Here is a 13,040-nt window from a genome sequence, read left to right on the forward strand (position 1 = left end):
CGGCGTTCACACACACACTGGCAAAGCCTCTCGAACATCCGGGATTCTTCCTCTTCCCGCAATCATCCCATTTCACTTCTGAAACGCGCCCGAAACGAAGCCGACAAAAAAAAAACAACTTTTCAATCGCGCGACTCTTTTCCAACTCTAAAAAAAAAAAAAAAAAAAAAAAAAAAAAAAAAAAAAAAAAAAAAAAAAAAAAAAGACAAAAAAGGCAAAAAAAAAAAAAAAAAAAACGGCAAAAAAGGCAAAAAAGACAAAAAAGACAAAAAAGATAAAAAAGACAAAAAAGACAAAAAAGACAAAAAAGACAAAAAAGACAAAAAAGACAAAAAAGACAAAAAAGACAAAAAAGACAAAAAAGACATAAAAGACAAAAAAGACAAAAAAGACAAAAAAGACAAAAAAAAACCAAAAAAAAAAAAACAGGCAAAGCCATCTACAATATTTGACGAACGATTATTGTTGAATGCTAATTTTGCATTTTACTAAAATTGATGTGACCCATCGCTGATGGCCACTTATATTCTTAAGTACTACTTTGACAGTACACAACAATTACCACCGCCTCAAGTAGCGCTCGCTTATGCCATTAAAACTCAACTTGAAAACAAAAACTGCAACCGCGACCCATATTTCACCGTATGCACATGAGCAATTTCGCGCCGGCACCTTCGTTTTAAGCTTCTCTCGAAACCCCATTAAGGGGGTACACTCTAAAAATAAATCATAAACACACTCACTACGGTTGTGGCTGCGGCAGTGTTTTGCAAACCTCAACAAACACACTTCTCGAGAAAAATGGAAAGAAAAGCTTGTTCGGCTCTATCGGGTAGGCAAAGTAGGCACGTGCGTGTTTTTTTTTCTTCTTCAGAGAACTAATGGGAAAAAGTGCTAACTCTTGAAAAAGTGGGATCTTCGGCGGGGGCCTGGTAGTAGGCGGCCCCTTTCAGAAGACGGGTGTTGAGAACGAGTAGAAGCCGTCAACGATAGGCAACGCAGTGCTACTGTGATGAAAGTCTGCATTTGAACACATCTTTTTGAGCAGGTTGCGGCAGATGAGAAGAAACGATGCCGCTGAAAGGTGGTTGGATTTGGTTGATAGGAAAAGTTTTGGTAATTGGATGCGAGAAAACGGGAGGAAATGGTTTAACACTTCACATTTATTGTTTAGGGCCGGCTGTGAAGTTATGGGAAAGTTTGAACTGGAACAGAGTTGCCTGCTTGCCTGGAAACGTTCACAAATTTGACAGTTCTGAGAGCAAAGCACGACTGTCAAATCGCTGAACATCGCTTTTCTCGACAATTTCCACAAACCAGCTCACAATTTGGCGGCTTCCCTTTAAACATAACAATTAAATTTGCCGGTCTGTTAACTATTGCCCATGCAACACAGCTCTCTGTCCGATCCACTTTCCATACAATTTCTCGCTACAGAGATGCTGCCACAATGCTCCTCGAAGCAAACGAAAAAAAAAACCTGATTCTGCAAATCTTCTTCCCCGCAACTCTCTGCAGTCAGTAGTGTTGAGTCTGTTATCGCGGCCCACAGATCGCGTGCTCCTCAGCCTTCAGCGGGGATTCACTCTCGATTTTCCCTCACTCGCTTTACATTACTTTGTGAACGTACCGTAAATTTTCACGTTTCAAATTGATTTTAAACAATTAGCGCAAACGAAAGAGATTTTGGTGGGGGGAGAAAAAAGAAGCCACCGAGTCTACACAGAGCTTCGAGCAAACAGAAACGGGAATCTTTTTTTCAGAATTTGCTCTTTTTTCCAAGTCGGCGCGCGAGGGGTAAATTTTAATCAATTTCGCGCTCGCGAGATGGCCTGGAAACCGAAAATTGCATAAGGTTTTGCCGATATTATTTCGATCGGGGCAATTTGGTGGCTGGGGCTGCTTCTTGATTTTAGTTTAAGCTTCTTTTTTGTTGCAAATTTAGTTAATTCAATCACGGCGGCGTCGGCGATCGACTGTTTGTGGTCCAAGTTACGGTGGTTCGGCGGAGCGAGGTTTGGCGCGAAATGCTTCGAGGAAGAGACTCAACCTCGTCTGTTATTAGTAAGGTTGGGTTCTTGTCGTGATCTGGGGAGGGTTAGATAACCGGTTCGATTGCAGATCGACTGTTATTCAACAGTATTGTGATGGTTTAGTTGAAGAAATACCAACCTGGTTAATCTCACTGTACAATTTATTGTAAACATCTAAATCTTACTCCTAAACCTAATCTCCGCCGTCCTCGTCGCATTCCCTGCCCTGTTCGAAGCTCGACAAATGTACCGTCCTTCGTCTTCTTTGGAAATCCAAGGAAACTCCAAGTACTGCCCGTTGACCGTCACCCGAGCGGGTAAACTCTCCGAATTTGCCTTGTGCCACGACACCAGGAACGGCTGATCTCCACTGACGTTACACATAATGGCCACTTTGTCACCGGGTCGAACCTTCGACATCGGAGGACTCAAGCTGAACGTGATCCTCGGTGGAACGATCACCTTAAGAACGACTCTCACTACTACGGTTTGAGTGGTACTTCCCGAGGCATGGGCGACACATTCGTAGTGGCCTTCCGCATCGTACCCGGTTGGCTCGATCGTCAGTAAACCATTGTGTTGGCTAGATCCAGAGGGAAGATCACTCCCATCAGTTCGTCTCCACTCGGTTCGAATCTCGGCTGAAGGTTCGTCACACAGAAGCTCGTTTTTGGTACCGAAAATTACATCGTACCTATGTACGGAATCTACAAACATCACAGAGTTAACATCACCAAACTCGCACGATCACCCTAATGATCATACCTTCTCCAACTGTCCGTCCAAGCGATCTCCTCACGAGCAACCCAACCAAGATCACCGCCAAAATCTTTCGCATCTCAAATTCGAACAAAACAACTCTTCAAATGTTTCCGCAACGAAGTCACAATCGGAACTGATCACCGCTTTCCTCCACCTCGATTATATTCCATCAATTTGGCCATGGTGTCCAGAACGTGAGCGCGTTTTAATTTACATTTCCTACTGTAAACACGGAAAGAGCGGTCGTGCCGAGAGCTGTTCTGGAAAGTGGCAAATATTTACAAGTTATTTTCCGTGAACGTCGATTCTCAGGCGGCGGCGCTATCACCGCCCAAAGTCAAGGTCGTAGTAGACTGCGATGCAATGGAATGTTTTGAATATTGAGCGACGCTGAGTCAAAGCAAGTCATGAATTCCAGAGCGCTGCTGGGTGATATTGGTGTGATTGACGTTGGACTACTGATCAAGCAACTGGAAAAAAACGCTTTATAAAAGTCATGGCCTCCCTACAATCACTTAGCTTAGAATAGTTGAGTTGCGTAGAACAGATAGGTTGCTTAAAAAACTTAAAAAATTTGCTGGGCGTTGCTATGCAGTTGTTTGTTTACCTTTGATAAGGAAACGTCAACTTACCGTAGATTTTGAAATTTGATCCATTAAAAAATGTTGTTTTGTCCATTTATTGTTAGCATTAAAAATTATAAAAGATATCAGAAATGGTTTTCAATCGTGTTTTTTACCATTGTATATAAAAATTTACATAGGGCTTTAGGATCCTATTAAGATATTATTTGGAATTGTGTTTCAAAAACAAATAAAAAAAATATGTCAAAATATGTTTAGTATAAAATTCAGTATAAAATTGTTCAAAGAATCAAAATTCCATTTTTTCAGTTAGAACTTAATTTAACCCTCTACAACCCAAATCCGCATTTAGGCGGGGTTCGATTTAAAAAATTGGAAATAAGAACTCTAGAAATTTGAGAAAATTTATGAGTTGGAAGTTTTACTTGTTTTATGTGACTTTGCCATTGTTTTTAATAATGTCATATATTTAGGGGTAAGCTTTAGCTGTGGTAGTAAAAAAACCATTTCGTATATTTTAAATGAAAAGAAGCATGCAGTAGTTTTTCTTCAAACTATGCCTTTACGCATTTATTTACAACTTAAATGGTAATGATGCCATTTTATAGCAGAAAATGTGAAAAACAAGCAAAAAAATTTAAAGGTGACTGTAAAAACATGAACAAAAAAAGATAGGCAAAACGTAATGATAGGAGGTGGTACATGAACTAAACAAGATAAATGCAAATTAGAATACTAAAAATGAAACTATAAAAATATAAAACAAGGAAGTAAAGTTTTTTGTAAAACAAAAGTTGCTCAAAAAGAGAAAATATTTAAAAAAATCGAAAAAATAATTTTGTACAAGAATCTCACAGTTGTAATTTTTTTGGCGAGACCTGCGCCACCTGCTGCCAAAATACTAAAACGATGTTTTTCCTCATACATTTTTGGGACTTTTCCCGTACAAACTTCAACGATCAATAGCGATCCCTAAACCGTAACCGATTTGTCGAAAAATTGGCACAGCTACTTATTTTTGCCTAAATTGAGCCAGGGTGTAACCCCTTGCGTTTCAAAATTTCATTTTTTTTGTCACCCTACTGTCCAGATGATTTGCAATCATTAGCTTCCAAAATATTTAGGTATTGATGAATTTTTTTTATGGCGAAAAGAATATGTTTTTGCAAGGGAATTTAATAAAAATTCAAATTATTTTTAAAACGATCCCAAACGCTCTAAATATGATTATTAATGCAAAAAAATGCATTTAGATTGATTTCAGTTGGTGAGCCGTGCTCAAACTCAACCCACTTCAACGAATCATCTCTGCGGAAAACTTAACGCAGTAGGCCTGGCCGCTTTAGCGTTTGTGATGTTTGAATGTATTGTAATGGCGCACTACAAATGTTAATAAATGATTAAATTAGATTAGATTTGATTAGAAAGGCCGAAAACTACTTGAAAAAATATGTAGAATGAAAAAAATTGTTGATTTTTTGACAGTGTGCAAAAAATCTGCAGGTAAACCTTAAATTATATCAAACAAAAAGTTTTTATTTAAATTTATTTCTTTAAAAATGATGTTTTGATAGCGAAAAATTGCAAAAGTGATGAGAATTGGTCGGAAAGTTTAGCTTGCCAAAAATGACTGTTAGTCCCCTATTGATAACTTAGTTAGCCTTCGGAAAGGGAAACAAACTGAATCTGGAGTTTTGTTTAAAGAGATCCGCGATCCAATTCCGTCAAATTTATGAAAGAACCATTCACCAAATATCATATCGTGTTTGTTCTCACCGATTCGTGCATCAATTTTCTCCCCCCTCAACACATGCTAGTGCTGGTGCCCTTTCAATCCACACAACCAGTTGCACCAATCCATCAGCTGTCCATTTTGACATTTAAGGGTCATTAAGCGTTGTGGAGGGGGGAAGGAGAGAAAAGGCCTTGCCCGCAAAGCTCTGGGGTGTAATTGTTTCTGATTTGTTGCTTCAATTCTCGCGCATTTTAGCTGCTGTTTCTAACGTGGCCTGCCACTTTCAAAAAACCCTCCGCGTTGGCTTCAAACGGCGAATTAAAGCAATTTCTTCTTCCTTTCCAAAAAAAAAGAGAAAAAAACTCACGGCCAGCAACAGATAATTGACGTGTGTGTGTGCGACTTTGAACTTATGGTTCTGAATTTGATCAATAATTTATCGCAAATCGGATCCTTCTCTTCGTGTTCTCAGCTCATAAACTGGCAGGCTCAAATGTTCTTTTCTTTTCTTTTTTGCTCTGAAGACCACTCAAAGCAATTCTTCACCGTTCTCCTTTTTTTAAGGTTCTGTTCTATTATTAATGTAACGTTTCCGGGGCCCCAATTTCGCATATTATTATAATCCCGACCACATTTTATAAAGGGCCCAACCGAAAATATTTTGCAACCGCGGCCAAGCATAACTTACCTAATAAGCACTTCTTCAGTGTGCCAAAGTGGAAAGAGAAGAGAAGTGCCTTCCTCTATTATTACAAGGTATTATGCAAAGTAAGAAGTAGTAGAAAAAAATGAGACTCAAGTCCAAAACCAACATACTCGGAGCGAAAAGAGCATCCATCCTCGCTGCTTGACCACACGGAGAAAAAAAAATAAAACTTTTTCGCAATTGTTGCGTTTCTTGAACGATCGCCAACTACGGGGCCAATCGTTCAGGGCAGCAAATATTACTTAATTATTATTTAACCGCAAGTTGGCAGCGGTAGCAAATTTTCGACCAGGAAAAGTTGCCTTTTTGTGTGGACGACGTATTGTGGAAGAAGTGCATCTGGTGTTGAGTTGAGGGAAAGGACACTGAAAAATTAAGACAGTCTTTTTGTTGTTTGTTTTTATTACATTTTAATTTTTTTATCAATTTTCATTTTTAATTTAATTTTTTATTCAATTTGAAATCAAATAAATGATTTCAGACTAAACTAAGCAATTGATATAAAATCGTTAATTTATTTTAGATGATTTATTTTTTTTTTTTAATTTTTTTATTGCTTCCCGAGCAGACGGAAATAACTTAGGAATACATTTTTTTGATATTAGGAAATACTAGGCCAATAACATTTTATGTTATTTATAACAAGATTTGTTATTCGTCGTTATGCCATTTTTGTTATTGGATTGTTATTATAATAAAAGACTAATAACATTTTTAGTTATTCTTCGAACAAATCTTTGTTATTATTTTTTGTTATTTTAACAAATAATCCGATCATCCCAATAACAGTTGGCGGTATTCTTCCATAACAAAAAATGTTATTCCAAAGTTGTTTTGGCTTTCAACCAATATCAGACCAATAACAAATTTTGTTATGATAACATAAACTGTTATTAAACCCTTATGCAAAAATGTATCTGCCCGGGTTTACCCGAGCAGACGGAAATAACTTGGGAAGGTCAGTTTTTGATATTGTGAGAAGATCGAAATATGTTATTGGGATGATCGGATTAGTTGTTAAAATAACAAAAATCAATAACAAAGATTTGTTCGAAGAATAACTTAAACTGTTATTATGTTGTTATTGCAATAACAAACCAATAACACAGAAGGAATCATGAAGGAATAACAAGATTTGTTATTTTGTGCGGAGAGGTGGAGCAGCATAATAACAAAAAATGTTATTGAACTGGTATGTCTCCATAACAAAAAAAGTTATTGTTTTGGTTTATTTGTAATTTGCAAATAAACCTGCAGTTGCCATAACTCCTCTGTACTAGTCAGGGCTGCAGAGTCGGGTACCTCCAAGCGACTTTGAATCCATACTTTGAAGACAACTCGACTCTGGATGCAGGATATGACGTCAACGACGACTTCAGCTCTCTAAAAATACCCGACTTCACAGATTCCGACTCCAAGTAAAAGATGCTGAAAATTTGCTGAATCCGATGCAGTCTCCGAGGTCTCACTCCAGCTCAAACTTCAACGTCAGCTCCGACTTCCTGGCTCTGTGAAAATAATAACAGTTTTTGTTATTCACACATCAAAAATTCTAAATAAATAAATCAATTCCGTTAGGGAATATAACAAAATTAAAAAAAAAATGAACTCTCAAAAGTAAATTTTGTCGGATTAATTTTAGCTTGAAACCCCGTTTCATGGTGAAATAAATGACCCTGATAAAATTGGTCAAAATTACTTCATAGTTCTAGCCAATTTTAGTAATATCCCTTAGGGGGTATATCAAATAATAAAAAAATAAACTTTCAAAATTTCAACTTTTCAGAATAATTTTAGCTTAAGGACCCCATTTCATGGCAAAAATAATGACCCCGACGAAATTGGTCAAAATTATCCCATAGTTCTAGCCAATTTTAGCAAAGTCCTTTAGGGGGTATATCAAATAATTAAAAAAATCAACTTTCAAAATTTCAACTTTTCAGAATATTTTTAGCTTAAGGACCCCATTTCATGAGCAAAATAATGGCCCCGACGAAATTGGTCAAAATTATCCCATAGTTCTAGCCAATTTTAGCAAAGTCCCTTAGGGGGTATATCAAATAATTAAAAATATCAACTTTCAAAATTTCAACTTTTTGGAATAATTTTAGCTTAAGGACCCCATTTCATGGCCAAAATAATGACCCCGACGAAATTGGTCAAAATTATCCCATAGTTCTAACCATTATAAACAAAGTCCTTTAGGGGGTATATCAAATAATTAAAAAAATCAACTTTCAAAACTTCAACTTTTTAGAATAATTTTAGCTTAAGGACCCCATTTCATGGCCAAAATAATGACCCCGACGAAATTGGTCAAAATTATCCCATAGTTCTAGCCAATTTTAGCAAAGTCCCTTAGTGGGTATATCAAATAATTAAAAAAAATCAACTTTCAAAATTTTAACTTTTTAGAATAATTTTAGCTTAAGGATTCATTTCATGGCCAAAATAATGACCCCGACGAAATTAGACAAAATTATCCCAAAGATCTAAACATATTTAACAAAAGAAAAAATAATAACAGATTGTGTTATGGACACTTAGAAACTTTTCCATTTGTGCGATTTATGGTAATTTTTTTTCTAAGTCAGTATACCGAACGAATAACAAATTTTGTTATTAGGAGAGTTTTTGAAATGTATAACATTTCCTCTTATTAGCGTGTTATTAAACATTTTCAATGTAATATCACTTCAATACCAAATTTTGTTATTTTATCAGAAACTGTTATTATTTTTTCTTCTTGAGGTTGAACTTCAGGATAAAATAATAACACTCTTTGTTATTTTAACAGGATTTGTTATTGAAATATTATTAATTTTGTTATTACCGTCTGCCCGGGTAGTTGGAAGAGATTTTGCTAAATGAGCGATTCTCTGAGGTTTCGGCCATCCGCGTTTTTTGCATTTTTTCATCAGGCTAATACTTTTTGGGGGCTTTCTGTTGGCTCGAAGAAGCCATTTTGAACCAACAGTTTGTCCTTATCATTTTCCATACAAATTTGGCAGCTGTTCATACAAAAGTGTTATGGGAAAATTCGAAAATCGATATGGTGCTTCGGCGAAGTTGTTTATATGGATGAGGACTACACGGAAAAAAATAATAATTGATTTTGAAAAACAATTTTTATTGAAAAAAAAAGATTTGCAGCAAAATATTTTTATTTTTTGTAAGTTTTACTGTAATGCCCAAGTAATGCCGTCTTTTTAGAAAATTCAAGAATAGGCTTAACTCTTAACTAAGTAATGATTTTTTTTTTTCAAAATATAGTATTTTGTTAAACAAAAAAATTAAAAGCTCAAGAATTTTGTTATTCAATTTTTCAATGTAAAATCAAATTAGTGAAATTTAGATATAGTGCACCGTTTTCAAGATGTAGGTAACTTTTTTGAAAAAAGTCGCAATTTTTCCATATTTCAATAAGTGGCCATGTTTGCCCATTTTTGAAAGCTGGGGAAACTCCCTGCATTTAGCTATTTGAAACTTTGTTCATACGGCCTTTTGTTGCTGAGATTTGGCCAGCAAACAAATGTAAAAAAAGCAGCAAAATTTGGAAATTTTCAAAAAAAGTTGTATAAGCCATTTCAAAATGTTTTTCTTAATAATGAAATTTCGATTTCCCAAAATGTTTATTTTGTCCCCCAAGACATAAATAATTTTAAGTGTATTTTTTATTTTTTTTAGTGACAGCATTTTTTGTTCGTGTTTTTTACTTAAAATGATACCTATTTTTTAATTTTCACAGACGGATGGCTGATACCTCATAAAATTGCTTAAATTTTTTACAGCAAAATGCCTAAAAAATCGTGTTCATAATTTAGACTTTAATATAAAAAATGACATCAGTAAAAATATCTTCACATTTTTTTTAAATTGAAATCCAGTCTTCATTACAAATCGTCTGATATTTAAAAAAAAATAAATGTTTTCAGAGTTCTACTCTAAAAAAAAACACTTTCAATACTAACAATAAAATTTAGGTGGATACACAACAAAAAAAAGTTGAATTTTGGAATGTTGAAAAATTTGGTAGGTTAAATATTACCACTTTTTTGAGTAATATTACCTAAAAAATGTGTAAAAATGTGAACCTGAGGAATATTCACAAGAAACTGATGAAATTTATCATTTTATGATGTAATATTATAAATTTTTTTAGACACAAAATCTGTCACCATTTCCTGATGAATATTACCATAATTTTTTTTTCTGTGTACAGCATCATCCAAAAATTAAGTTCTCGTTGGTTTTAACTTGATTCTCATCTGAAAATTTCGTTATAAAAATGTTAAAAAGCCAAAGATTTTGTTTCTGAAAAATAAAGAAAAATAAATTTCGAAAAACGAAAAATTGTTGAAAAATCGCTGCACGGCCAATTGATTTTCGACCATTTTGTGTTATTAAAGCATCCAAACAATTCCTTTTTTTTGGAAATGTGAAAAAGAGTAATCTTTTACATTTTGTTCTAGAATTCATAGCATGCCGGACGGCCCTTGTCTCCACACCATCAAAACCATCAAACTTACCCGAGCAGACGGAAATAACTTGGGAAGGTCAGTTTTTGATATTGTGAGAAGATCGAAATATGTTATTGGGATGATCGGATTAGTTGTTAAAATAACAAAAATCAATAACAAAGATTTGCTCGAAGAATAACTTAAACTGTTATTATGTTGTTATTGCAATAACAAACCAATAACACAGAAGGAATCATGAAGGAATAACAAGATTTGTTATTTTGTGCGGAGAGGTGGAGCAGCATAAAAACAAAAAATGTTATTGAACTGGTATGTCTCCATAACAAAAAAAGTTATTGTTTTGGTTTATTTGTAATTTGCAAATAAACCTGCAGTTGCCATAACTCCTCTGTACTAGTCAGGGCTGCAGAGTCGGGTACCTCCAAGCGACTTTGAATCCATACTTTGAAGACAACTCGACTCTGGATGCAGGATATGACGTCAACGACGACTTCAGCTCTCTAAAAATACCCGACTTCACAGATTCCGACTCCAAGTAAAAGATGCTGAAAATTTGCTGAATCCGATGCAGTCTCCGAGGTCTCACTCCAGCTCAAACTTCAACGTCAGCTCCGACTTCCTGGCTCTGTGAAAATAATAACAGTTTTTGTTATTCACACATCAAAAATTCTAAATAAATAAATCAATTCCGTTAGGGAATATAACAAAATTAAAAAAAAAATGAACTCTCAAAAGTAAATTTTGTCGGATTAATTTTAGCTTGAAACCCCGTTTCATGGTGAAATAAATGACCCTGATAAAATTGGTCAAAATTACTTCATAGTTCTAGCCAATTTTAGTAATATCCCTTAGGGGGTATATCAAATAATAAAAAAATAAACTTTCAAAATTTCAACTTTTCAGAATAATTTTAGCTTAAGGACCCCATTTCATGGCAAAAATAATGACCCCGACGAAATTGGTCAAAATTATCCCATAGTTCTAGCCAATTTTAGCAAAGTCCTTTAGGGGGTATATCAAATAATTAAAAAAATCAACTTTCAAAATTTCAACTTTTCAGAATATTTTTAGCTTAAGGACCCCATTTCATGAGCAAAATAATGGCCCCGACGAAATTGGTCAAAATTATCCCATAGTTCTAGCCAATTTTAGCAAAGTCCCTTAGGGGGTATATCAAATAATTAAAAATATCAACTTTCAAAATTTCAACTTTTTGGAATAATTTTAGCTTAAGGACCCCATTTCATGGCCAAAATAATGACCCCGACGAAATTGGTCAAAATTATCCCATAGTTCTAACCATTATAAACAAAGTCCTTTAGGGGGTATATCAAATAATTAAAAAAATCAACTTTCAAAACTTCAACTTTTTAGAATAATTTTAGCTTAAGGACCCCATTTCATGGCCAAAATAATGACCCCGACGAAATTGGTCAAAATTATCCCATAGTTCTAGCCAATTTTAGCAAAGTCCCTTAGTGGGTATATCAAATAATTAAAAAAAATCAACTTTCAAAATTTTAACTTTTTAGAATAATTTTAGCTTAAGGATTCATTTCATGGCCAAAATAATGACCCCGACGAAATTAGACAAAATTATCCCAAAGATCTAAACATATTTAACAAAAGAAAAAATAATAACAGATTGTGTTATGGACACTTAGAAACTTTTCCATTTGTGCGATTTATGGTAATTTTTTTTCTAAGTCAGTATACCGAACGAATAACAAATTTTGTTATTAGGAGAGTTTTTGAAATGTATAACATTTCCTCTTATTAGCGTGTTATTAAACATTTTCAATGTAATATCACTTCAATACCAAATTTTGTTATTTTATCAGAAACTGTTATTATTTTTTCTTCTTGAGGTTGAACTTCAGGATAAAATAATAACACTCTTTGTTATTTTAACAGGATTTGTTATTGAAATATTATTAATTTTGTTATTACCGTCTGCCCGGGTAGCTAAGATTCGATCAGAGAAATATTATCAAGATACCGATTTTCGAATATTTTCTTAGCGCTTTTCCTGTTCAGCTGCCAAAATTTTTTCTAGATTTCTACGGACTAATACTGCAAAAGGACATTTTTGGTCGAAGAGAAATTAATGTCGAGATGGATCACAAACGGTTTAGACGTCAACTGACACCGCAAAGGAAAAAAAAGAGAAATTAATCAGAATGTTTTGGCAAACTAATTTGATTCAATCAAAAAATTCAAAGAAATGGATAATTTTTTGAAGAATAGCTCTTCTTGAACTCACACTATTTTTTTTTTCATAAAAAATGAAGAATATTTGCGTAAATGTTGTTAACTATGTATTTTAAATGTAATTTCCTTTTTCTCAGTGACGGTTTAGATAATTCTTCAAAACCTAACGATTTTTAAATTTTTGGTTACAAAAAAAATTACATGACAAAACAATATATCTTAAACATTTTGAAAATTATGGTTTTGGTTTAGTAAATTTTGAAAACATTCTTGAGAAATTAAAATATATAACAAAAACCGTTCAAAAGGTATTTTTATACTTACATCAGATTCCGGAAAAAAACGGGAATTTGAAAATCGAAATCTGGTGGTCGATAAACAGTCGAAAGGCCAAATGGTCGAACGTGGACAAAAATAGAATGGATAAAAGGTCGAATGGATACTAGGTCATAAGATAAAAAAGATATCAAAGCACTGACATTTACACATTTTTGCTCTTGTGTTAATTTTTTTAAGTAAAAAATTTAA

The 13,040-nt window shown here is 34.3% G+C and overlaps 2 protein-coding genes across 2 annotated transcripts in view; one reads left to right on the forward strand and one right to left on the reverse strand.

The window, feature by feature from the left end:
* The window catches only part of LOC120417351 (beta-1,4-glucuronyltransferase 1), a 128,241-nt gene that overhangs the window by 9,169 nt on the left and 106,032 nt on the right, over window positions 1–13,040 (forward strand). The gene's annotated exons all lie outside the window — the stretch shown is intronic.
* On the reverse strand, window positions 2,177–3,160 carry LOC120417359 (inactive tyrosine-protein kinase 7-like). Its single transcript, XM_039579373.2, has 2 exons — window positions 2,799–3,160; window positions 2,177–2,740 (listed from the first exon to the last, which is right to left on the reverse strand). Exons 1-2 carry the CDS (start codon window positions 2,869–2,871, stop codon window positions 2,208–2,210), a joined length of 606 nt encoding a protein of 201 aa, XP_039435307.1. The 5' UTR covers window positions 2,872–3,160; the 3' UTR covers window positions 2,177–2,207.

This window comes from Culex pipiens, chromosome 2, assembly GCF_016801865.2.
Source record: "Culex pipiens pallens isolate TS chromosome 2, TS_CPP_V2, whole genome shotgun sequence".
Taxonomy (NCBI): domain Eukaryota; kingdom Metazoa; phylum Arthropoda; class Insecta; order Diptera; family Culicidae; genus Culex; species Culex pipiens.

Excerpts from the sequence above, each read along its gene's own strand:
- LOC120417359 (XM_039579373.2), bottom strand. The coding sequence starts at position 2,871 with ATGCGAAAGATTTTGGCGGTGATCTTGGTTGGGTTGCTCGTGAGGAGA. Across the intron at positions 2,741-2,798 it reads TGGACGGACAGTTGGAGAAG|ATTCCGTACATAGGTACGAT; the intron begins GTATGATCATTA and ends TGATGTTTGTAG.